Source organism: Gymnoscopelus braueri (genome assembly GCF_963280865.1).
Source record: "Gymnoscopelus braueri genome assembly, chromosome: 24".
Taxonomy (NCBI): domain Eukaryota; kingdom Metazoa; phylum Chordata; class Actinopteri; order Myctophiformes; family Myctophidae; genus Gymnoscopelus; species Gymnoscopelus braueri.
Window position 1 is genome coordinate 36,977,860 of NC_137626.1, and position 27,808 is coordinate 37,005,667.

Consider the following 27,808-nt stretch of genomic DNA (forward strand, 5'->3'; position numbering starts at 1 on the left):
TGTGTCAAATTGGCTTAAAACCTACATAAAAGACAGAGAACAATTTGTCCAAATTGGAAACTGCAAATCAAGCTGTAGAACAATTACATGTGGCGTCCCTCAAGGGTCGGTCTTGGGGCCAAAACTTTTCATTCTATATATTAATGACTTGTGCCGGGTATCAAATGTACTGAAATGTGTCCTATTTGCTGATGACACAAACATATTCTGTACAGGGGAAGACATTGAGCAGCTTATGGAGGTCGTAACAATAGAAATGAGTAAATTAAAATGTTGGTTCAATAAAAATAAGTTATCCCTAAATTTAAATAAAACAAAATGCATGGTGTTTGGTAATCGGCAGATAGAAATAGACATCCGGTTGATGATAGACAATATTACAATAGAAAGAGTATATGAAAACAAATTTTTAGGGGTAATTATAGACCATAAGCTATGCTGGAAACCCCATATAGAGTATGTGAGGGCTAAGATGGCGAAGAGCATTTCAGTTATAGGTAGAGCGAGAGACATACTTAATCCCATGTCATTGCACACCCTCTACTGTGCAATGATCTTACCATATATGCACTACTGCTCGGAAGTATGGGGCAATACATATAAGACAACAATAAATTCACTAGTTATACTACAAAAAAGAGCAATAAGACTAATAAACAACGTAGGCTATCGGGACCACACACATAGATTGTTTCTGGCATCACATGTCTTGAAGTTCAGGGACATAGTCAACTTTAAAACTCTGCAGGTTATGTATAGAGCTAGATATAAACAACTTCCTGTAAACGTACAAAACAAGTTTCTAGATAAGGAGGGGGGATACAACCTCAGGAGACCCCTTAACTTTAAGAAACATGTGATGCGAACTAATCTGAAAATAATGTGTATATCCTCATATGGTGTAACAATATGGAATGATTTAGATGAGGAAATACAATATAGTACAAATATTAATCAATTCAAATATAGACTAAAACAATCTATCTTCGAAAGGTACAGACGGGAGGAAGAGGCTCTACAAAATGTATGAAAGTATGTTGGGTGGGTGTATATGTATATTTTATAGATTATTATAACATACCATGGGATGCTCGCCATCTTAGCCCCAATAAATAGCCCCAATAAATGACTTAAAGTGGACATTGGTGTATTGCATTAGTGCATAAATGTGTACAATGTATGTTTAAGGGTATCGTTATACGCTGCATACTGTGTGTCTGTGTGTATGTATGTACATGCATGTATGTATGTATGTATGTACATGTGTGTGTGTGTGTGTATATATATATATATTACGCTCTATATTTTTGCGTGTGTACATAGACTGTGTGCGCTTTGAGGCGCGTAATTTCATGATATTTCATGGAAAAAAAAAAAAAAAAAAATGAAAGAAAAAAAAGGGAATAGATAAAATAGAGAGGAAAGAAAGAAAAAAAAAAAACATGGACAGAGAGGAAAAAAGAGAAAAGAAAAGAAATAATAATATTATTGTTATTCTTTTGTTATTATTATTTATTTTCATTGTATTCTGATCTGTTTTTTGTTTTTGTTTTTGTTTTTTTTATTTTGTTTGTTTGTTTTTCGTTGAAAATTATTAAGGGTTGGGCTCGACAAGCTTAAGGCTTCTCCCAAACCCTTTTTCAGGGACTTGGACAACTGTTACGATTGATACTATCATTATTATGAATACTAGTGTAATATATTAACCAAATGAATTGACTGTATGTACATATATATTTTTATATATATATATATATATTTTTTGTATTTTGTATACTTGTCCAAAGGAACTGAAAATAAAACTGAACTGAACTGAAAAAAAAAGTTATAGCAGAGAGGACTGACAAACAGGTAGGACCACACTCTTTTTTTTTTTTATCATGTCATTTAGGACTATTATATCTCTGCTGTTCGGCCGGAACCAGCTAAATCCAAAATGGTAATTGTTCACTAAGACTAACTGTGTGTGTGTGAGCACGCGTCTGTGCAGCCTCACACACACACGCACACGCACACGCACATGCACACGCCCACGTTTTTCTTTGATTGTTTCATAACAACAACTAGCGATCGGCAACTCTTGTGTGCGTCTGTGTGAGGCGCGCGCGCACACACAAACACAAGCGTAACTTTTTCTCTTTGTTTCAAACAACAATGTTGTTTCCACTTTGTTTCTCTTTGTTTCAAACAACAACGCGATCGGCGACTACAGCGATCGGCAACTACACGCACGCACGCACACACACACACACACACACACACACACACACCCTCCGTGCCCTGGGACGGTGGCGTCGAGCCTCTGGAGAGAGAGAGAAGAGGAACCAGGAAACCAGGGACCCCCGGGGGTCCCTGGTTTCCTGGTTTCCACCTCCGTGCCCAGGGACGGTGACTACAGGCGACCACATCACTCGGCTTGGCTGATGTCGGCTTTATTTGTTTCAAAACAATGATGGCGAGGCGACCACATCACTCGGCTTGGCTGATGTTGGCTTTATTTGTTTCAAAACAATGATGGCGAGGCGATCACATCACTCGGCTTGGCTGATGTGTATGGGGTCAGGGAAAGTGCATCCCCGAGCGTGTATGAGCATACTCGTGCACATTACGAGCGCAAGCATGTGACGTGCACACGGATGCTTCCCCCCGGTGCTGCATGCATGCTCCCCCTCTCCCACTGATCACAGGCAGCCGCGCGTGCACATTACAAGCGCAAGCATGTGACGTGCATGTGCACATGTGACATGCACGTTTTTTCATGTTTTCCGCCGGTGCTGCATGTTTCCCCGTGCTTCCCTCACACAGGCAGCCGCTCGGATCAAACTTTCGGTTTGATATGAGTGGATTGGCGGACCCCCTGACATTATGCGACTTCAGTGTTTTGTAATAACATGTTTTTATGTGATCACTTGACCAGATCGTGAGATTTTACAACTTTTCTGTGGTCTAGATGGATGAAATTTCTTGACAATGTAGGGAAGGACTTCATCTAATGTAAGACACAAAAAAGACCACTTCGCGTAGATCTACGCGATTGGCACGCTGCGGCTTTAAATAGGTTTGCGTAGATCTGCGCGATTGGCAGTCTATGTGTTAAGTAGATCTCATAACTCTTGTTTCAGAGAAGTAACTCTCTGAAACCACCTGCACTGCATGCACTGATGTGCTTGTAGAACCACTACGTTATACAAAGCCTGCAGAAACACCTATAAAAATGAAAATAGAAATGACTGAGGAACCAGAACTAAATACTTTTACTCCTATACAACCATACAATATGTAACAAAGAGGTGAGCGGAGAGGGAAGCCAGAAACATGCTAGTGTGAGAGCAGAAGTGTGGAAAAAAGAAACAGCCAACCTAAAAGCACTCAGTACTTTACAGCCTTGTTAGAAATGTACTCGAGTAAAAGTAAAATATTTGTCTCGGAAATGTACTCAAGTAAGAGTAATACAGTAAGTATCAAAAAAATCCAATACTCAAGTGAAGTACAGATCCTCAGAATCTGTACTTAAGTACAGTACTCAAGTACATTTACTCTGTTACTGTCCACCACTGTTGGTCATCTATGACATATGACTCAACAGTTTCAGCCCAATCGGAGCCCCAGCCCAATCGGAGCCCCATTTATTTATGAAATTAAAGTGTTTGTATGAAACATTATGTGAAATGAATTAGTGGAGTTAGTAAATTAGCCTACTGGCAGTGTGCACAATGAATTTGGTTGTGATCGGTCCAGCGGTTAGTGAGATTAGCTCACAGACAGAGAGACACACAGACAGAGAGACACAAACAGACACCCCTCTCATACAGTAGATGGCTAGACTCATGCAGAACAATGACGTAAAAAAGTACTTACGGTTGAAGTATTGGGATTTTGGACCCACTGAAGAGCCAAAGAGAATGTGATGTAAATCACATTTCATGTCCCAGACCTTTTTTACATTTATTTTGGTTAAGTTAGTATGTTGACTTCAGATGATGCGTGGATGGAAATCAAACTTTATGCTTGTAGACTGTCAGAGGTCACAGTACGTTTGGGGGAGATGACACAAATCGGTTTTAATGTAAATTACACGTATAATGTTGCAATGTATGGGGCTTTTGAAAGAATGTCTACCATGGATCAGGAGTTCCATTGGTCTGTTGTGTGTACTGTGTCAGTCAATTACAGAACACGCCTTTTGCTATATTGTTTGTATTTAGATGCTTATTACCATGTAATGTAAATGTCAATATATTGTAAACCCTGAATAATTTCAATAAAGTTTATTTAAAAAGGTAGAAATCAAACTCTTCTTACATTGATTCCTTGCAGAAACAGGTGGTGACGAGTCAGCAGAAAGTCCAGCAGAAGATCCAGGAGAGAAAGAAGGAACTGAACGACCTGAGACCGTCCATAGAGACTCTGAAGGTGAGTTCATGAAGGAACTGAAATATCTGAGCCGGTCCGAGACCCTGAAGATGCTGAAATCATGCTTATAGTTCCTGACATTGTGTAATTTACTGTGGATGGAGGAAAGATGGTAATGCTAGGATGAGACACTATACCCAGTGTCACCAGAAACAGTAAAAGTACCCAGAATCACCCTAAAGAATCTCTTGCATATCATGCCATAGCTTTGGCTAGAGACTGAGTTTCCTCAAGTTCTCACAAGCCATACTAAACCGTGAGAAATAATGTTAATATCTGATAAATCACCACTTGTTTTGTAGGCTACCGGGCACTTGCTGAGTATTGTTTAAAGACGGGGTGCCGTGATTTTCAGTGATTCCCCCCCCCCTAAAACATAATCATCAGGTATTATGGTTATACTAGGAGGAAGATTTTTTTTCAGAAAAGTGTACAGAAATTGTTAAAATTATGTTTTTATGTGGACACGCCTCCAGTTCATTAAGTATACCTGTTACGAACATTCAGGGCATAGTCACCCATACTCGCCTATCCCCATAAATGGAGACAAAGTCTGACAGTATAGAATAGTTAGAAAAGGAGATTCCTAAAACATACCTAGCTCTGACATCAGAACACTCCTTCTAGAAACCCCATATACGGAGATAACCGGAACCATCCAGGACTGACATCATAGTCCCCGGTTTGGGCATGACAGAAATAGCCAGCTCCATATGTGGGAATGCCTGACACCACCTGACATCACCGCCGTGATGTCAGGAGCCACCCTCAGTGGTATAAAACAAGCCGTATGTCAGGGTTGATCTAATCTCATCATCGGCATTAGACCCAGTCTTAACCCTTCCAGAGTGAACAACATAGACCCAATCAGGAATAGCTCATCAGACAATCCAGTGTCCTCGGCGACGCTCGCTTAAGACGCACGCTTAAGACTCACTCACTGTAGCTTGCTTACCTGTCATGGCCAGGGCAATTCTAGGCCTACTTTTGTGCAGCGTCATCACTAGGGTTGGATACATGTTTCACCACGTAGGGCCTTCGTCCTACTCTTCCCTCCCAACACTCCCTTCTGGGAGGTGCTGCCCCCAGCCTGCAGGGATACATGCAGTGACAAATATCACCCTGCCCGGCTTCCCTCTCCCGAACACGGGCCAATTGTGTTCCCATAAACGCCCGACCGAGCCGGATGCACTACAGTGGATTCGAACCCAGAACCTCTGTGGTGGTGGGCAGGGACTTTACCACTGTGCCTCCCGAGCGCCGTGTGTGTGTGTGTGTGTGTGTGTGTGTGTGTGTGTGTGTGTGTGTGTGTGTGTGTGTGTGTGTGTTTGTGTGTGTATGCGTGCATGTGTATGTGTAATTTCTGTAACTCGCTGTGTCAACTAGAGTTCTGCAGAAGCAGCAGTGGATGCCAGTGACGAGATCTTCTGTGCGATGATCGCCTCAGTGGAGAGAAGGCGCAGTGAGGTTAAAGACCTGATCAGAGATCAGGGGCAGACTGCAGTGGCTCATGCTGAGGGACTCCAGAGGCAGCTGGAGGAGCAGATAGCCCAGCTGGAGAGGAGAAATGCTGAGCTGGAGGAGTTGTCCAGCACTGATGATGTCCATTTCATTCAGGTTCAACTCTTTTTTTTTTGTCAATCATAACCCACACACAAACTAACAAAAGAATTAATCGGTAAAATCAGGCAAAAATAAGAATTAAATAACATAACTCTAACCTAACCCTAATCCTAACCCTAAAGCCGAAATAAAGAAACCAAAAACTGGGAAAAAAACTAACCCAATCCGCCCAGAACCGTGAAAAATTCACGGACCCCCCTCGTGACGTGCGCGGGGGGTCCACACGCGTGCGCTACCGCACCCTTAACCTAAAAGGTCTTCCCGCGGCTATGCACGAAGCACAGGTTACAAGACAGTAGACACTTATGACTTATTGATCTCTTCCATCCTGTCTGTACTCTTCTTTGTGTCTCTCTGCTTGTCTCTCTCCAGAGCTTCCGGTCTCTCTCTATGTCCACTGTATCTCCAGTCTTGCCCAGTATCGTTCTGCGTCCTCTGGCGTCCTTCACAGATGTGAGTGATGCTGTGTCTGGTCTAAGAGACGAACTAGAAGACATCCTGAAGACAACTTGGCCACAGATATCAGACAGAGGTGGAGATGAACATGTTCTGTGTCTGTATAGGTCCACCAGTCGAGGGACAGCGAGTGCATTTTCCGGCAGCGGCTGCTGCCGGTGGCGGCGGCGGTGGCGGCGGCGGCGGTGGCGGCGGCGGCGGCTGGAGCTGCCGGTGGCGTCAGCTTTGGGAGTGTGCTGCGTTTGTGTAACGCAGTCCCCACTAATATTATTTACGATTCTGTGCCTATCGGTACATAACTCGGACGCCGCTTAGTCGAATAGCAGACCATCGGCCGGTCGTCGCGGGCACTCGCGCCTGGAGGCGCTCGGGCGCGACTCCTTGGCCTCAAGGTCTGCTGATTCGGCGCGGCTCCGTCATGGTCCAAAACTATACTTTATCGGCGGAAAAAGAAGTTGACTGCCGCTCCTCCACCGGCAGTTCCGCGACTGCCGCTCCTCCACCGGCAGTTTCCGCGGCAGTTCCGCTGCTCCGCCGGCAGCTGACGCTCCACCGCCGGCAGTCACTGCCGGGAGCTGCCGCTCCTCCACCGGAAGTTCCGCGGACGTTCCGCGGCTGTTGCCGCTGCCGGAGAATGCACTCGCTCCTTCTGCACCAGTCATCGTACTAAACAGTGGCAAAAGTCACAATTAATTTGCTGCCAAAGGGTCAACTTTTTTTTGTTGTGCTGAACATCTTCTGTCTCAAAGTTTCAACTTAAGTACCCCTATATAATACATCCAGTGGCCTAATTTAGTTACAGCATGCCCCAGTGCAGGTTATTTATGATAAGCCCCCACCTTCTCAGTGCTATGCTAGTAACTAGTTATGAAGCTCACGAGTGCGCAAGTACACGCACACTAACCATTAGGCTTACCTATATTTGACCAACATTGAGTTAGATGTTACAGTCAAATTTGAATGAGTTACTTACAGTAGGGCGTGAGTCAGAGGGGTAGAGAGATTAGAATTCAGCGTCTTGGATAGTGCTCTGACACACAGTAACATACAGTAAATAGATCACGGCCAATCAAATCAACGGCCTAAATGATTTATTATATAATTATAGCTGTTATGGGAAAAAGAACATTCATTGGGTGGACTGCAGACTGCAACATTGCTCACAGCAAGCACAATCCAATATCAGAGTGTACCAAATCCAGAAGTTGTTATACCAGCTTTTATAGTTATAGTTTATCAGCTTGTCAATGTAGACCTTTGACATTCAGATTATGCATGCCTACTGTGTCATCTCATCGTATGATCAAATTTGACATTGACTAATAACTTGACAACATAGCCCAGCACACATTATTGTATGGGTTAGACAACAAGAATAGTTTATTTATAGTTCTTAGTTTGTGTAGAATAAACACTTCATTTTCTAATATATTGCTAAAGACTATTTTACCAAAACAAATTAAAACCATGACATGATGTACACAATGTTTAAGATTTCCTCTGTAAAATTTGTTTCATGAAGTGTTAATATCGCTGCTCTTGATGTTCTTACTTTACGTTTGTCTTTTCAAGCATGTATATAAAGGAAATGGCAGTGTGATAATGTTTTTATTAATATGAGTTCTTCTTTGAACACAGGTGTACTTTCGAGGTGGCAAGCTGACTCACTGAAGCCTCAGACCAGAAAGGACTTTTTACAATGTGAGTACATATTGATCAGTAGTAAATGGTAAATGGTGCATTTGTATAGCGCTTTTATCCAAAGCGCTTTACATAGATTGTGCATTACATTCACCCATTCACACACACATTCATACACCGATTGCGGAGGAAACCATGCAAGGCACCAACCTGCTCATCGGGAGCAATTAGGGGTTCAGCGTCTTGCTCAGGGACACTTTGACACTAACTCTGGGGGAGCCCCCCAGGCCGGGATCGAACTGGGAACCTTGCGGTTTCCAGTTCACTCTACCCGGCCACTCTACCCCTGAGCCACTGCCGCCCGTAGTGTAGTGATGACTGCAGAACACACACACGCACACGCCAGAGATGGGGACTCGAGTTAGGGACTCGGACTCGAGTCGCACTCGAGTAGCCAATAATGAGACTCTCGACTCGACTCTGACTCGCCCCTCAAAGACTTGAGACTTGACTCGACTCGAGCCTCAAAGACTTCAGACTTGACTCGACTCGAGCCTCAAAGACTCGTGGACAATCTTTATTTTATGTTTTTTTTTTTGACAAATAAATGAATGAAATGCCCAAAAAACTTCCACTCCCCTGTCCCCCCCCGCAAAGAAACCTCCGCTCCAGTGCGCGCTGCTCGGAGCCGGCTTCAGTCAAGCTGTTTCGTGCTGCTCATTAACGTAAACATGGAGAGGCGAGCGCAACAGCTGCTATGTGTGTGGCCGCCGCGGCCTTTCATCATAAAGTTTAAATATAAAAACTTCAAAATTAAACAAATATGTTTAGCTCAGAATCAGCTATATAACCTCAGTTATCTTGGCATATGCTTACATTTTTTATAAGATAGTCGGATCATCTGTGACAGCACGTTTAGGAAACATCGGATTTTCATTTCGTTAAACCCAGCTGGGTGAATATTCAACACTTCACCACGGTAAACGCTACGCTCATGTAATGTTCACTGCATAAAAGCTGTGGTTCTCAAACCTTTTCAGGCCGTGACCCCCCAAAAGAATCATATTTGAACTGGGGATCCACATTTAGTTTGACTCGGTTCCACAGATAAATATTGTGAAAATAGCAGATCTACAAGCTTGCGAGGCATTGTGAGCTCCTGTTGTGGTCCCGACCCACAGGTTGAGTCCGTTTTTTGGTGCGCAACACAGCCCTCGTTTAAGTGAATTGCTTTCACCTGCTCTGCTGTTGGACTGCTGTGCGGAGTGTGCGCAAAAGGGCATATCTCCGCCAAGCCAGGGTGACCTACCCAGGCCCATGAAATTCATATGCAGGCATAGTAGCCAATTAGAATGAAATCTGCAAAAACTGACTCATATACTGATACAGAACCATATTGGCTATATATTATCGCTGTCGGGTGGAAATCTTGTATGTTCCTTTTTTATTATTATTTAAAAACAATTTAAAATCGTGAAAATAGCCAATCTACAAGCTGTAATTATTAATAATTAAGAAATACTATATTTTAAAGAGTGAAAAATCAGCTAAAGTCATTATTAGTGCAAGTTCAATCACATTTCATTTGAATGAAAATAAATTGTGGGGAAAATACATAAAATCTCTAATCTGTGAATCTAATGTGATTTATTATGACCTGTCTATACTTTTACATCTATGCCTTCGTGTGTGTGTGTGTGTGTGTGTGTGTGTGTGTGTGTGTGTGTGTGTGTGTGTGTGTGTGTGTGTGATAGCTGCGCTATAAGACGCAAAGGAGCCTAAATGAATGTATCCTACTATTTTGATAAACATTCATTCTGTGCATTTCTCATTTCGGGTTGGGTTTGTGGACCATAATAACTGTATTTCAGCCTTAGGCTACATCATATAAATACACAATAAAATAAATTAAGAATAGAATCCCCCCCCCAACCCCCCCCCAATTTTTTTTTTTTTTTTTTTTTAAGTTTTGAGACTCGAAAAGACTTGAGCCTTGACTTGGACGCGACCCTCAAAGACTCGAGGACTCGACCCTCAAAGACTCGAGACTTGACTCTGACTCGACCCTCAAAGACTTGAGACTTGACTCGACTCGAGCCTCAAAGACTTAAGACTTGACTCGGACTCGACTCGACTCAACCCTCAAAGACTTGAGACTTGACTCGACTCGAGCCTCAAAGACTTGAGACTTGACTCGGACTCGAGCTCAGAGACTCGTGGACATCTCTGGCACACGCACACGCACACACACACACACGCACGCACGTATACATTATTTAATATAAAGCAAAAATAGACCTACAGACCTACAAGCTCACAACGCGTCACATCATGGTGAGTTGTGAGCCTGTAGATCTGCTATATTGCAAAAGTAGCCAATCTTAAAGCTCACATTGAGCTTTAAGATTGGCTACATTTCAAACATAGCAATAGAGCCGATCTACAAGCTCTCAGCGCGTTGCATCGTAATGTGTGGTGACCTTGTAGATCAGGTATATTTCCAAACTAGCCAACCTGCAACCTCACAACGACAATCTACAACCTCACAATCATTGTAATGGGTTGTGAGCTTGTAGATCTAAAATATTAAAAAATAGCCAATCTACAAGCTCATACTGTAACACATTGCATTGTGACTGGTTGTGAGCTTGTAGATTGGCAGTATTTCAAAAATAGCCGATCTGCAAGCTCAACGCGTGTCTCATCACACAGCGTTTTGAGCTTGTAGATTGGCTATATTTCAAAAATAGCAAAACATATGAGATCTACAAGCTCATAACATGTCGCATTGCAAAACATTGTGAGCTTGTAGATCGACTATATTTCAAACGTAAAAATGGCCAATCTACAAGCCCACGATGTGTAACATTTTGATGCATTGTGAGCTTGTAGATCGACTATATTTCCAAAATAGCCAATGAACAAGCATCGTAACAGGTTGTGAGCTTGTACTGTATATCGGCAATATAAAAAAAAATCACACCCTGTGTGAAGTGGGCGGTGTCTTCCTAGCTAACCACAATACTGAATGGAGTCAACCAATATATATGCTTTGATCTGAAAGAGCCACTTAGTGTCAGCATGTGTCTTGCTAGCTAATCACAATACTGAATGGAGTCGATCAATCATGTACAAAAGATAAATACATTTATCTTTTGTAAAACACACTTTATGATGGACAAAACCATAACTTCAAAAAAACCATAATTTGGTTTTTTTGAAGTTATGGTTGCTTATATAGGGCTATGCACATGTGTCATGTGACACTGGCCAATCACATAGGGCTATGCACATGTGTCATGTGACACTGGCCAATCACAGTCCTGAATAGATTGTGATTGGCCAATCACAGCGCAGGATAATTCTACAAACTTTTAGGGCCGGTTTCACTGCCCAAGATATTTGTACATTTTTCCAAATCTCACTTATAGGGGCGGTTTCACCGCCCAAAAATGTGTAGCATTGTGACTGGTTGTGAGCTTGTCGATCGGCTATATTTCAAACATATAAACAGCCGATCTATTAAGCTCACTGCATGTCACATTGTGACATGCTGTGAGCTAGATCTAGCCTGGTAAACCCTCCCTCCGGAAATCTCATTTGTATTTGATTTCAGTAGTGAGTCTGGCATGAGGGCCTGTTTGGCTTTTTGGCTGTGGGCTGGAGCTGGGCGGGAGTAATACCGTTGACAACCCCTTCAGCCAATCAGCAGTTCGTTCCCCTTCAGCCAATCAGCAGTTCATTCCACCCCCACCAGAGCAACGTGACACAAGGGGACTTTTGAAAGGGCCATGCCGAAAATAGGTTGCTTTATTCGGATACATGTGTGTCACTGCCCACCCCTGCCGGTTCTCTGAATTTGTATTTTTAAATGGGCTCTGTCATGATTAATTGACCACATATATGGAGTTAAACAACTAAATGCTATCCGAAAAACATCTTAAAAGTAAATTCCGAGCCACAAAAAAGAAGTTTGAGAGCGCTTTGAAGTTTTAAAACGGGTTCACTCGGGTTCCACCTGATTGGCTAACGTTTGCTGTCAATCACAGAACAATGAACGAGGACGCTGTGATAGGCTAGTCCATTTTGTGGACGACACAGAAACGCCCAGATAAGCTCTCAGTCCAGACCAAATTCCTGAAATCAAATGCAAATGAGAAGGGGGGGTTTACCAGGCTAAGCTAGCAATCCTTTTAAAATTGCCTAGAGGGTGGGTCGACAGTGGTGGATGTCACAAACGTAACATGCAGACTTGCGAGGCGCACCGTTGCTCTGATCTGCACCAAACTTGGCACAAACACTGTTCAGGGGTCTGCCATAACAATAGTCTCACCAGGGGCCATATGGCCCCCAGAGGCCACAGGCACACCATTGCTCCAATCCTCACCAAACTTGGCACAAATGCTGTTCAGGGGTCTATACCATGACAAGTGTCACACCAAAAAAAACTAAATTGCACACATATGGGACACTATAGCAGTTACAGCAGTGTCTAACATTTAAATGTCCATAACTCGGTGACCATTGCTCTGATCAGCTCAATATGGATTTGAAGGCTGGGTAGTGGCCTGAAAATCTAGTACTTAAAAAATAGCCGACCTGCAGTGTTGCATCATGATGCATTGTGAACTTGTAGATCGGCTATATTTCAAAAATAGCAAAAATAGCTGATCTACAGGCTCACGTGTCACATTGTTTTCTTTCATGAATTTGTTTGGTCAGTTAAAGGTTGATGATGATGATGATGATAATAATAATACATTTTATTTGTAATGCACTTTTCATTCACAAGGAATCTCAGAGTGCCACATGGTAAAACATCATCAATCATATAAAGTAAAAAAAGCAGGGTTTAAAAACAGATGTGACTAAACAACAATTCAACACGAAAATGCCCTCTGAAACAATAACATTTTCAGGCCTATTTTAAAAGAGTCCAGGGTCTGTGGTGCTCTCAGATCAATAGGAAGGCTGTTCCACAGGTGCGGCACTGCCGAGCAGAAGGCCCGGTCCCCCATAGTACGTAGATTTGTACCAGGGACATCGAGGAGGAATCTGCTCGTAGATCTGAGGGTGCGGGTGGAATTCTGTGGGGGCCTAATTAATTTCTGTAGGTAGGGAGGGGCATGTCCATTTATGCAGTTGTGGGTGATCAGCAGGACCTTGTTGTTGGCTGAGACGGGGAGCCAGTGCAGTGAGAATAGGACTGGTGTTATATGATCATGCTTACGCACTCTCATTAGGATCCTGGCAGCGCTGTTTTGGATGTATTGCAGCTTCTGAATACTTTTGCCAGGAATCCCAATGAAGAGTGTGTTGCAGTAGTCCAGTCTAGAGGAGATAAAGGCATGGACAAGCTTGCCTTGCATCTGACAGGATGCAGGATGTTGAGATGTTTTTGAGATGATAGAATGATGGTGATATTGATGATGATTGGATGATGGATCCATTGCGTGTGTGCGTGCGAGCGTCACTCAGTGAATGATGTTTTAAATGTTTACTGTCTTGTTCTCTCAACAGATTTCCATCCTCTCACACTGGACACAAACACAACACACAGAAACCTCCGTCTGTCTGAGAACAACAGAAAGGTGACATGGGTGAGACAGGCTCAGTCGTATCCTGCTCATCGTGACAGGTTTGATGACCAGCCATATGTTATGTGTACAAAGGGTCTGACTGGACGCTGTTATTGGGAGGTAGAGTGGAGTGAAACAGTTGACGTAGCAGTGATTTACAGAGAATTCAACAGGAAAGGAAGAGATCATGAATGCTATATTGGATGCAATGACAAGTCCTGGACTCTGGAATGTTACCATGATTCTAACAAATACACTGTCAGACACAATAGTAGGCACACTGACCTCCCTGTCCGCCCCTCTGGCTCCCACAGAGTAGCAGTGTATTTGGACTGGCCTGCTGGGGCTTTGTCCTTCTACAGAGTGTCCTCTGACACACTGACACACCTGTACAGTTTCCAGAACACATTCACTCAACCCCTCTACCCAGCGTTTAATGCTCGTAATTCCTCAGTGTCTCTGTGTCAGTAGAGATAATGGGCTTCATTCATGATGCTTGGATATGCACACATGTTATACTCAAGCGCAAATACGAACAGAACAGAGTCTGATTAATCATTTTTCTTTATTCTTGATTTTTTTCAACAAGCTCAAGACACCTTGTAGAGCTTGTAGATTGTCTATTTTTGGTTAATGTTCCCCCCAGAATATGGATACTGGGGTTCAAGTGGTTAAATTTGGGGGAAATTTAAATTACTCTCTTCATATGCCAATGGCCAGGTCAGAACAAATTGGTCAACCCACTGAGGAGAAAAATGGATGGGGACAGGACAGACAGACAGACAGACAGACAGACAGACAGACAGACATGAGGTTTCCTCATTCTATAGTAGGATAATAGTAGAACTGATCATTATGATTTCTGTTTGTAAGATTTTCTTAATGCCTTTGTTTCTCATTGTACTTATCAAAGGCATATATTTGATAAAATGGTACGTAATGGCTTGTGAGTTTATTGTGTTTATCAAAGCAATATATTTGATCAAATGCTATGCAATGATCTGTGATTGTATTCGTGTATTGTACTTATCAAAGCCATATATTTGATCAAATGCTATAGTAGTACTAACATATGATTGTATTTATGTGTTGTGTGATGGATGGTGAGATGGGTTGTACAATGTTGTGCTCATTAATTCTTATGTAATTCTTTGTGCAGCCCTATGGTAACCTGTGTAAAGTCTACCTGCTTTGTCACATGGTTTCAAATAAACACAATTAGAAAGTCACCTTGTTTTGCTGAGTGCAATCCTTTATAAGAGAATGTAAGGATAAGGAGCACACACCACAATAAACCTGAGACTTAAATGCATTCTAATGCAGGGGCCTTAAACATGTTTCGGGCCAAGTACCCCTTAGCTGAGAGAGAGATGCAACAGGGACCCCCACTACATACTGCATAACATTGTCTTGCAGATACAGATACATGTTTTTGTTTCATAGATCAGCTTTATAGACTTGTTTGACAGCACTATCATCAGTGTTGTGTAAATTGATGTTTTTTTGTGTGGTTATTTATACATAATTTGTTCTATTAATATGTTGGATCCATGTTCATGTGTATGTTCAGACATTTAACCACTTAAATACCAATACTTGACCTTGGCTTTGTACTAGGTCTGCTCTTTTTTCCCTCTACACCAAACCTCTTCTCCAAAAATAGCAGATCTACAAGCTCAATCTGCTATTATCTGTGAAGGTTACCCCCAGAATAGCGATGCTAGGGTTCAAGCGGTTAATGTAAAAAGTTATAATAATAAAGCCCCGGGGCCTCGGATCCCCTTTTTAAAACCCATGTTCTAATGTAAGCATAGTGTATTATGGAATGACATGATATACTACACAATGGAGAACAATCGGCACAATCACTAAGTTAACAACAGCAATATTACACTAAACACACATGACACTGTCATGTTTAAAGAAAGCATGAAGTTAACATGCTGAAATATATTGCAACATTAAATAAAGGTACTACGACAGCACACATTTTACTGTCTTGTTTAAAGACAGTCATTTCGATGTCATATTCACTTAAAACTGAATTAATTAAATGAAAGAAATGAATTGAATGAATCCTATCAATGTAATGTGTAGTTTCCACGCTATAATACAGTTTAGCCTGTAAATGGTTTGAGGTATTTCCTAGGTAGCCTACACCAGTGCCAGTTTACCAGTAATAACCACACTGGTGTCATCCCTGCAGTGTTCCATAATGACCTGTAGATGGTGCTACATACAGAGGGATAACCTCAGTATAAACCATCATAAACAGACACACAGCTTATGGTATCCCTGCAGTGTTCCATAATGAACTGTAGATGGTGCTACACACAGGTATATTATACAAGAACAGCACATACAGCTGGTGGGGGATATAAAGCCCTCTTACTGCCTACCAGTTCACTGGTTCACCTATTTTTATTTATTTAGAGTAACCCTTTTTTTTTACTCCCTTTTCTACACAATGTAGTCAGTATGGCAATTAATTATTCCCACTGTTTGCCACTGCCTGTGAGGAGTCCCCAACGGGAGGACGTGGCACCTATAAGGTGCCGCCCGTAGGAGTAGCAGCAACAAAGTTCACCCCCCCCTGCCCGGCTTCCCTCCCCCGAACACGTGCCAAATGTGTTCATGTAGACACGGCCAAGCCAGATGCACCACGGTGGATTCTAACCCATAGAGTCTGTGGTGGTGGGCAGATACTCTACCTCTGCACCACCTGAGCAGACTGCTCAGCTGGTATAGCCGGCTTCCCTTTGTAACTTAAAAATTACAAAATTAACATTTTCTTAAACACTTATGCCTTCTATTATTCTTTGTACAAATTAAATATTTGAATATTTGATTATATTATATACTATATTTAATACAAAATATGCGTTAAAAAAAAAAAAGTTGACACATTTTTGATGGTCATGATTCACAAGAACCCGGGATGACTTGGTTCCAGGCTTCAAATAACTAATATGAATATTTTCGGAAATCTCAATGGGAAAAAATAATGGCCTTTCTATCTGTGGAACCACAAAATGGCTGCCCCTGCTATGCTCTATTGTGTTTGTGTACTGTGTACTCCCCTGTCCGTGTTTCTCCCACCGGGCCAACTTGGGGTTTCCAATTGGGTATATTGGGAGCACCTGAACAAACAGTGCTCCCAGGGTCCTTATAAAAGACCCTCTCTCTCTCTCTCTCTCCCAGATGACAGTAACTTTTCTCTGTTCCTCTTTAGTTTACTTTGGTTGAGTTTACACACTCTACAACACTGTTTCCCAAACAGTGGGTTGGGACCCATCTTTGCAACTCATTTTTATGTGTTGCAAGTAAATATCTTAATTATTTTTTGTTTCTTCCATTGCTTACATTTAAAGAATAAATACATATATATATAATTTCAAAAGATTAAAAAAAAAACACTTTTCATCAATTAAAGACAATAAATAAAATTAAGAAATCTAATAATTTCCATAAATAAATAGCAGATCTACAAGCTCACAACACATTGCATTGCGACGCGTTGTGAGCTTGTAGATCTGCTATTTTCAGTAGTTTGGGTCCCTTTGGGTCTTGAGCTAAACGTTTGGGAACCACTGCACTACAACACCCCACATTACATTGATCACAAATCCACACATTGCTGACATCACTGATTTTGTTGACTTATACAGACCTCATACCCTTTACATGTTGAATTTAGTTACTTTTGTAAATCAAGTTATTATTAATTGTTGCACCATCCTCCTCAGTTTGTCATGGCCCTACGGGCCCGGTTATGACACCATGGTAACACATCACCTTGTTGATGGCTGTCTTCATGGTAACAGGATTGTCTTGATGACGTACCATCCAAAGTGGTCATCCCTCTGGGCCATGGGATCTACACTCTACACACCTTTTTACAAGCGTCCTACCAAAGACTGTTAATATACGAAGATACACAATCTCAATTGGAGCCACTAGAGGCGAAATAGTACACAAATCCTACAAATGGTCTCCTAAGTAGACATGGTTTGCTTCTCCCCCGACCATCCCACCACCCTCCCCTGACAACGTCATGTTGATGTGCATTTGTGTATTTTCTTCATTAAAGAAAATAAATGCTTTACGTGATTGAAAGTGCACTGTTACTGTTATATGAAACCCATAAAATTCCCCCACAAACACACACGTATTATTCAGTCTTATGCTAGATGTGCTCCTGTTTCTGCTCAACATCGTAACATGCCTTTTATTTTTAAGTTATATATTTGACCACTATAGACTATATATTGTGTTTAGCATGAATGTTTAGCAAAATGTCATGATTCCCAAATCATACCCCATCAACCAAGACAGTTAATAATGGAAAATGATATTATAATTGAGCATTGTAACACACATTTTATTTGTCCATAATGTCCAATATGTCCATAACGGCTTCACGTACTATAGAGCATAGAGTTAACATCTAATATAATAATACAAATATAATATAAGGGACAGACCCCTCTATGTCTCGCCCGTCAGACTGCAGATGGACTCTTCAGATATCTTCCCAAATCTCACGAGAGTGTGTTGCTGGGATAGAGAAAAGTCGATAACAAAGTTGATTTTCTCCTCATTTGTGTCTCCAAAAAAGGCAATTTTAGTATGAAAATCTTGTACATATTGTGTGTCTTGTGACGATCTGGTCCAATATTTAGTTCAATGACCATGGAGCTAAAGAATGGTTCAGAAGCTGTGTTCACGTTCACTCTCCCATTGGAATGAATAGACTCCAACCTGCTTCCTGTCTCCTAAAAAGGCGTCATATCATACCCCATCAACCAAGACAGTTAATAATGGAAAATGATATTATAATTGAGCATCGTAACACACATTTTATTTAATTTTTAATATGTCCATAATGTCCAATATGTCCATAACGGCTTCACGTACTATAGAGCATAGAGTTAACATCTAATATAATAATACAAATATAATATAAGGGACAGACCCCTCTATGTCTCGCCCGTCAGACTGCCGATGGACTCTTCAGATATCTTCCCAAATCTCACGAGAGTGTGTTGCTGGGATAGAGAAAAGTCGATAACAAAGTTGATTTTCTCCTCATTTGTGTCTAAAAAAAAAGCAATTTTAGTTTGAAAATCTTGTACATATTGTGACGATCGGGTCCAATATTTAGTTCAATGACCATGGAGCTAAAGAATGGTTCAGAAGCTGTGTTCACGTTCACTCGGAATGATTGGAATGAATAGACTCCAACCTGCTTCCTGTCTCCTAAAAAGGCGTCCACCTACGTCACGCAGATACGGGAAGTAAACCGGAGATCGTGACTCTTGCTATTTCCCTCTTCCCGGCTTGCCCTGTCCTGTTGAGAGAGCCTGGTGGCTTTTATCTGCCTTCTTCTGTGGTGGTGGAGAGCACAGGAGTATGGGATACCATCTCCTTCTGTCAACCTGCTCCTTGACAAACACAAAGGAACTCAGTCCACTGTCACACTCCTCTAGATAGACTGATAGATAGAGAGGGTGGAAGATGGGAGGAGAGAGAGAGAGAGAGAGAGAGAGAGAGAGAGAGAGAGAGAGAGAGAGAGAGAGAGAGAGAGAGAGAGAGAGAGAGAGAGAGAGAGAGAGAGAGAGAGAGAGAGAGAGAGAGAGAATAATAGCAGAGAGAGATGACTGGAGATAACATGGTGAGAGAAAGTAAGGTAATGGTGCGAGGCAGTGAGTGTATTGGTGTATGTGTGACAGATGAACACCAAACGTACCATCTCCACAGCTCCGGTATTGTACCCTGGACTGGACTACTGGTCACTATACTAGTCTCTGGAGACAGACTGACATTTTCAAATGCCTCCACCTAACAGTCTGTGCAACGGGAAGTGCTACAAGTGCATTTACTCAAGTATTGTACTCAAGTAAAGTTTTGAGGTACTTTTACTTTCCCGGTGTATTACGAATTTTCAATACTTTTACTTCTACTCCACTACATCTCAGAGGCAAATATTGTACTTTTACTCCACTACAATTATTTGAGAACTTTAGTTACTTTGTAGATTTTGATTATTATTACAAAACACGTACGTACAATAACCACTTCAGCCCTATACGTATACACATTTTGGTCTTTCGAAAATAGCCGATCTACAAGCTCACAATGTGTCGCATCGCGACGCATTGTGGACTTGTAGATCTGCTATTTTCAAAGGATTTTTATACATTTTATTTTATGAAATGGGACATTCTGCTTAATGAATACTTTCTCCTTTTGGTACTTTAAGTCTATTTTGATACCAATACTTCTGTACTTTTACTCAAGTAAATTTTGAATTCCAGACTTTTACTTATAACAAGAGTATTTCTACATTGCAGAATTGATACTTTTACTTAAGTAAAACATTTGAGTATACTTTTTTCCACCACTGGAAATAAACCACAAGTAACCGCCGAACGTCCTGCTGTAAATCAAATTAGTTGAAGCCTGCTGCTTAGCAGAAATGGAACTTCTGAAATATATGTTTTAAGATCTTGCAAATTATATTTTCATGAATGGAAATGACAAACAGATGACAACTTTTGTGAGGTGAAGTTCACAGGCTCTTTGTAGCCAGGATTTGTAGCCAGGACGAGTTCCTCACAGCGAGCTAGGGAAGCTGCGACCAGACCCTCCATCCAGGGGGGACAGCGGGGTGGGTACAGGTCTCCAGACCAGACAGGATGGGTTCCTCACAGTGAGGTGGGGAAGCTGCCAGGGAGACGAGTGTCAATTTTAAAAGAGCATGTATTTTCCCCTGGGCACCGGGGGGGATGGATAATGTGTTTGCGCATTACTGAGAGCAGAAGGCTATCCATCGCACGTGCGTGTGTGTGTGTGTGTGTGTGTGTGTGTGTGTGTGTGTGTGTGTGTGTGTGTGTGCGTGTGTGCGTGTGTGTGTGTGTGTGTGTGTGTGTGTGTGTGTGTGTGTGTGCGCAATGTCTCTCCCTGAGAGATAGTTCTGTAGCACAGTGCTGGGAGTAAGTACACTCAGGAGAGACCGGATTTACCGCCCCATTCAACTACACGCACACACACACACACACGCACGCACGCACGCACGCACGCACGCACGCACGCACGCACGCACACACACACACACACACACACACACACACACACACACACACACACACACACACACACACACACACACACACACGTACTCAACTGTATAATTGCTGAGTGATGTTGTGGACATCGTTTTCCTTTCTTTTTTTGCGGTTCGAGTCATTTAGCTGTAATTATTCCTCAAATTTTTCTCATGTGCTGGTGTTTTAGCGTGAACTTCGATGAACTTCAAACGGCAATGTGCAAAATCCCGAGTTTTCTGCATAGCCACGGTCACATTAAAAACTAGAAATCCCGCATCAGGGTTGTATGCTTCACGGACGCCCCACCACCAGCCATCAAACTTTGCAATTCCCGCCCTAAAAAAGCAGCTGTCCGGAAATTACAACTGAGCCTAGATAAGTCTACTAGCCCCTAGGGAGTAAACAATCACACTCCGTCAGCAAGCTGAGGGAGTCTTCCTCTGCACCCCCCCCCACCCCCCCACACACACACCTTTTCTGTACATTTCTGCACCTGATATTGTTGATTATTAGTATTGTATGTCTTGATGAAAAATGTAATACATAGGACCACAATGGAAACAATCCCCCAGGGCTTTTTGTGTTATTCTTTTAGCATAACGTGTTTAATTGTACTTGTTGTACTATTTGCAACGTGTTAATACATAAATAAAAGTATTCAATCAATCAATCAATTAAAAATCAAAAGGTGTTCTTGAAATATCATGTTCACAATGTTGGATGGACAGACGGACGGACGGACGGAGGGCAGTCAACCCAGAAATGTAACGCCTCTGGTCATTGCTGTCACCATCAAAACATTCATGCAAAAACACAATGATTAAACTGGGAGGCCAGATGGGACATAAGAAAGAAATGGAGAGAATGAGACAGAGGAAGGGAGAGGGGATGCTATTTTATGGGCAATAAAAAGGTGATATATTTTCTGCCTCTTGAATCCTTGTTTACTCTATTCAAATAAAACAATTTAGACGTGGCATCCCTAATGCAAATATTCAACACATTGAAAAATCGCAACAATAACAGATCTGGAAGCTCACAACGGCATCATTCAGCTACTTGAATGACACCGTTGTACAGCTATAAAATGTGGCTGATCAATGTCTGTGGTTTCTTTCTGCGCCGCTTGTGACAAAACGGGACAAATAGGAAGCAGCTCGGTTTGTCTTATCAGGCCTTCTCAAGCTTCAGCTGACACCCTTTGAGACCCCCCCCGCCCCCCCCCCCCCCCCCCCGACAGTGATGGTCTACTGGGGCGCGAGAGGGGAGTCCTGTAAATACATATTTAACACAATAAGCAAGACACACAAAAGACTTTCTTCCCACGACCGAGGCCACACACATACTGTTCGTATGCATACGCACACACACACGCACGCATGCACGCACACACACACACACACACAGACACACACACACACACACGCACACACACACACACACACACACACACACACACACACACGCACGCACGCACACAGACAGACAGACTCAGCACTGCTTTCCATGAATACACGGTGTCCAACAAGAAAGAATTGAGTCCAACCGCCCCCCCCCACACACACGCACACACACACACACACAAGCACATGCACACGCACGTGCACATAAACACACACACACACACACACACACACACACACACACACACACACACACACACACACATGTAAATATCAAATCAATATCCGGTCTTTATGCTGTGAAACTGTTTGGAATAGTAGTCATGGTGGGATTATTTGTAACTGTAATAGCTCTCAGAGGAGGACACACAACACACACACTCCTGCCCCCATGAACACACCTGGGAGTGGAACATAACAACTCTGTGTGTGCGTGTGTGTGCGGTTCAAGGAGTGTGTCTAGCTGTTCATAGGAGACATGTTCCCACTGGTGGCTAGGATCCAAGTTAGCCCCCCCCTCCCCACACACGCACACCTTGAGTTGTTATGGAAACAAGAGAGGTTGCCTGGAATAGCATTAGCATGGATGTTAAGCGTTAGCCTCTGAGAGCGTTTGGGTGCTAAACAGCGGAAGTTCAACTGGAATAGCATTAGCATGGATTTTTATCGTTAGCCTTAGAGAGCGTTAGATGCTAAACAATGCAGGTTTAACTGGAATAGCATTAGCATGGATGTTTAGCGTTAGCCTCAGAGAGCGTTAGATGCTAAACAACGCAGGTGGAATAGCACTGTTGATGTTTACCCAGCTGAAAAAAACTGGGGGAAAAAACAGATTATGATGGTTGCTGGTTTTAGCTGGTCTTAGGCTGGTTTAACTGGTTTACAAGGCTGGTCTTGCTGGTTTGTTTTATTATAGTTGATCAGTTGGTCACCCAGTCAGGCTAAGCTGGATTCTGCTGGTAAGCTGGGCTTTGCTGGTCAGTCCAAAAGAACACTTCAAAAGCACTAGAAGACAACTTCTACACATCAAAGATGTGTTGGTGTAGTGGACTAATGCGCAAACACTCAGCACTGAACTTCCATTTTCAGGTCCCAGACCTACTGTAGTTGAATGCAAAAGTGCTGTGAGGTTTTCAATGTTAACATATAAAAAAACTTCAAAAGTACTCAAGTAATTGACTGTCAATATTGTGGTGATGATATTGTTGCAAGCTTAGATCAGCTATTTTTGCATTGGCTGGTACATAGGTTTAAAGTGGCTAAACAGATTTTTATGCTATATTAACAATTTTGCTGAGGTTAGGAACCCTAACCCTAATCCCTGTGGAACCCTCTTAAGGACCCCCGGGGACCGCTGGACCTTACATTGAGAATCACTGTGCTGTTGTATGCTTTGATTACAGGCCCATCAGTAAACACTGAAGGAGAGCTGTGATGATTCTTCATCAAGTTGCTGCAATACAGGTTATTCATCCTTTACAGTAAAAACTGTATTCATATGCAAGTAAATACATGGTGTCAAAAAGCAAAAAGGCTCCTGGTTTACCGGGACAGGGTGCAACTCCCTGCAGTGCCCTGATGGCTGTTTACCTTTGTCCTGTTGTTTACCTGAAATGTTCTCACTCAATCTAATTGGCACATTGCTAAATTCAACACAACTTCAGTGTAGAGGCTGATGCCACCTGTGCTCAAATCACCTCACCTGAATTTCTGTTTTCGTGTAGACATGTTTACATCTGTACAGTTTTGAATATGTTATGTTTGTTATATTTGAAATAGGGTTTAAGTTGAAAAAGAAAAGGTAAAGTACACATACTCATAAGGCCCCATAAGAAAGATTTGTTCAAAAGTATTAAAAAATGGTAAAAAAAAAAATCAAGATTCTTCAAAATGTAGTATTTGTTGGATTTGAACCCAGGACCTATGGATCACGTAGAGAGTGTCTTTACACAGTTAACTAGGAAACGTGTTACTCATAAGAAGACAAATGAATTCATCACAAAAAAACAGAGGCTTGTTTCCATTGTGCTCAAACTCCATAAACAGGAGCAGGCAGCATGGTAGGTCACTTTGTTAAGACACTGCCTACACAATTCAAATGTTGTGGGTGCAGGATCCCCCTGCTTCTTTACTGTGAAGCATGTTTTGAACACTAACATCCAGAAACTACACTTAAAAGCAGTAAAATAAACATGTGTAAATGTGTGGAGGTGCCGTAGGCAGGGCCGCAGGAAGGGTAGTGCGAACGGTGCGGTCGCACAGGGCCCCGCGCTTGGGGGAGCCCCGCAAAAAAAAAGAAAAAAAAAAAAGAATTTTTTTTTTTTCTTTTTTTAGTGAACAGATTCACGTTTAGTAAGAGTTATACCGAGAAATAACCGCAAATAACCACCAAAAACTTGGAAATATCCGCCCAAAACCGCCAAAAAATCGCGCGCGCACGCCACTTCGCACAGGGCCCCGCATTTCTCCCAGACGGCTCTGGCCGTAGGGCAGCGGATAGTTGGTGGACACCTCTGTGGTCTTTGGCAAATAGGGCCACACGGCGACCACGGCCACAGGTTAAATTCCAGCCTAGGGAGGCACCGAAGCCTATACTCATCATTGATGTGCTAATGTACAGTGGTGGAGCAGTGTTGCTCCCCGCTCTTTCCAGACAGTAAAGTTGGGGCGTAATGACAAACAAAAAAACACCCACCTGAACTTTTATGTAGTCTAATGATCTAACTTTCAGCACAGAGATTCCATGTTCAAATCCATGTCCTCCTGTGGTTCAATGTTGGAGTACTTTGGAATTGTCAAGGCTAGAATGCAAAAGAAAAACTCAAAAACATTAGAAGGCCCAAAGCTGCCTTAATAGTGTGGTGTGCTTGATCGGTTGCCTCTGCTACAAACAGTTTGCAGGTTCACGTGCCATGCCATCAAGGTACTGGAGGACCATCGGGAGCAACTGAGTATCTCTCAGTTGCTCCCAGAGTAGTGGTCAGTAGTGGGCAGTGTAGTGGTCTAATTATCAGACTCTCAGCATAGAGATTCCACATGTGTTCCCTGTGTGTTTGTCTGTTTGTCCTCCATGTTTTATTTTCTATAAGTTCAGTGGTCTCCATTTTGATGTATAGGGCAGCTTGAGCTTTAGCTTCCTGTCAACAAGAAACCACATGATGAAGAGATAAGCACTGATGTGTCACCCTGCGCTGCCACACACATACACACACACACACACACACACACACACACACACACACACACACACACACACACACACACACACACACACACACACACACTGTGGCGGGCTTACCACACACACACACACACACTGTGGCGGGCTTACCACACACACACACACACACACACAGTGTGGCGGGCTTAGTGATTTGGAGGCCCTGGGTGAACCCTAGTATGAGCCCCCGGCGGTGGCTTATGCAGGGATTGAGGGGGTCGATTTTATTTAAGTCAGTGGTTCTCAAAGTGGGGTCCGGGGACCCCCAGGGGCCCTTGAGGGGGTTCCAGGTGATGGTTCCAGGTGGTTTCAGGGGGTTTCAAGGTGGTTCCAGGGGGTTCCAGGTGATGCTGAGAGGGTCTGTGTCAGAACCACACAGGCTCACAACCACACCTGCTCGACCACTTCGGTCTGCCACCTCGGGGCGACTGATTGCCTCGTCACTCAAGGGTCCTTCTGGCCGATCCACACGGTCACGACTCTTTTCTGTTCTGGCCCCACAGTGGTGGAATGAACTTCCCACTGATGTTAGGACAGCAGAGTCACTGCCCATATTTCGCCGCAGGCTGAAAACTCACCTCTTCAGGAAACACTACCCTTCCTCTCTGCCTGACCTACTTGTTGTTAACTAGTTGTACGAACGCTTGTTTTCTATTGCTGTATTGTTTATTGGATTGTTTATTGGATCTTGTTTAGTCGATACACTTATTTGTTTTAGCTCATGCTCATTTGATTTAGCTATTTTGTCTCATCTGTTTAAGGAAATAGGTAGCTGATATATTGCACTTTTACCTTAGCGCTAGGTATACTCTTGGTTGCTTGTCTTTGCAGAAAATGCACTAAAGACTTCTGGTGATTAGTAGTTTTCGTTCCCTACCTATGTTGAATACACTTATTGTAAGTCGCTTTGGATAAAAGCGTCTGCTAAATGACTGTAATGTAATGTAATGTTCCAGGGGGTCCCCTGCAAAATTAGTTAATATTATACTATCATCAAAATCATTTTAACCACTTTAACCTTAAACTGTACATCGGCTATGTGAAAATAGCTGATCTACTGTGCAAGATCACGACGCATTGTGAGCTTGTAGATCAGCTATTTCCCCAAAATCTTGGAATATTTTTAAAACATTTTAACAACACAAATCTTGTACAGGGGTCCCTGGCACAAAAAAAAATCAGTTTCAGTTTGGAAGTTTATTTATGAAGAACTGATTTGTCCTCCTTCCTTGTGAGCCGCTTTCAAAGTGTCTTCTCTTTTTTTTAAATCGATCGGACCATTATCTCTCTCTCTCTGTCTCCCTCTCTGCCGTCAAAACTGTTCGCTCCCTCTTTAGTTCCTGGAATGTGACGCGACGTTCTTGGCAGCTCTGCTTGCAATTGACCAATGGCATAATGGCATAGTCCACTGCATTGTGGACTTTGTGGACATTGACGCGTATATTAAATAGGTGCTCCTGGTACATTTTAACACGATTTTAACACAAACATGATTTTTGAGGGGCCTCAATGGGAATGAAAAACTGTTTATTTATATATTTTTTTTTTTATTGAGGAAATCTCATGAAGCCCCCTGACTGTTGAGGCCCCAGGCAGTCGCCTAACCTTGCCTAGTGGTAAGTCCGCCCCACACACAGACACGCACGCGTGCACAAGCGACCGGTGTTATTACCCCCGGTCTCAGTAACTTCTGTGTTACGCCCCCTTCTGTGACGCACGCGGAACTGCTTCGCCCCTAGTCATGCTTCACATTCCAGTAGGACAGCACTGCACTGGCCGGCTGTCCTCCGTGGTGGAAAATAGTGTTTGGCGCTGGTATTGCCTAGGGGGGGGCGATAATTTACTATTTTGTCGCTGAGTCGGTTCGCACAGCGACTCGCTTGCCTAACGGCTCGCTTGGCGATGCCTGCATGACGTTGCTCCAGTCCGCCAGAAACGGCACGCCTCCGACATTGTAACAGTTTAGGTATTTGACAGTGGACCCCCCATCTCAAAATATGTTATTCCAGGGACCCCCCCCCCAGAAGCTTTAAAACCTATACCGTAAATTTCGGACTATAAGCCGGGACTTTTTTCCTATTTTTCGACCCTGCGGCTTATATAACGGTGCGGCTTATCTATGGATTTTTACAGCTAACGGCCACTATGGGACCTCCTAAATCTATGGATTTTACACCCGCGGCTTATAGTCCAGTGCGGCTTATATATGTACAAATCATTCAATTTAGCTGCTGCGGCTTATATTCAGGTGCGGCTTATAGTGCGAAAATTACGGTATATAAGATTTGCACAAGCTCATAGCGCGGCACTCGGTACCGCGCTATGAGCTTGTATATCTGCTATTTTTGAATAGCCCAAAGACAT

The 27,808-nt window shown here is 42.7% G+C and overlaps 1 protein-coding gene across 1 annotated transcript in view; it reads left to right on the forward strand.

The window, feature by feature from the left end:
- Window positions 1-472: 472 nt before the first annotated feature.
- LOC308080613 (tripartite motif-containing protein 16-like) overlaps window positions 473-27,808 on the forward strand; it is a gene marked incomplete at its 5' end in the record, with an annotated part of 41,428 nt that continues 14,092 nt past the window's right edge. The window contains 6 exons of the mRNA XM_080422506.1: window positions 473-497; window positions 1,832-1,851; window positions 4,318-4,413; window positions 5,800-6,030; window positions 6,409-6,568; window positions 8,131-8,193. Coding sequence (XP_080278632.1) covers window positions 473-497; window positions 1,832-1,851; window positions 4,318-4,413; window positions 5,800-6,030; window positions 6,409-6,568; window positions 8,131-8,193 — 595 coding nt within the window. The remainder of the gene's footprint in view (window positions 498-1,831; window positions 1,852-4,317; window positions 4,414-5,799; window positions 6,031-6,408; window positions 6,569-8,130; window positions 8,194-27,808) is intronic.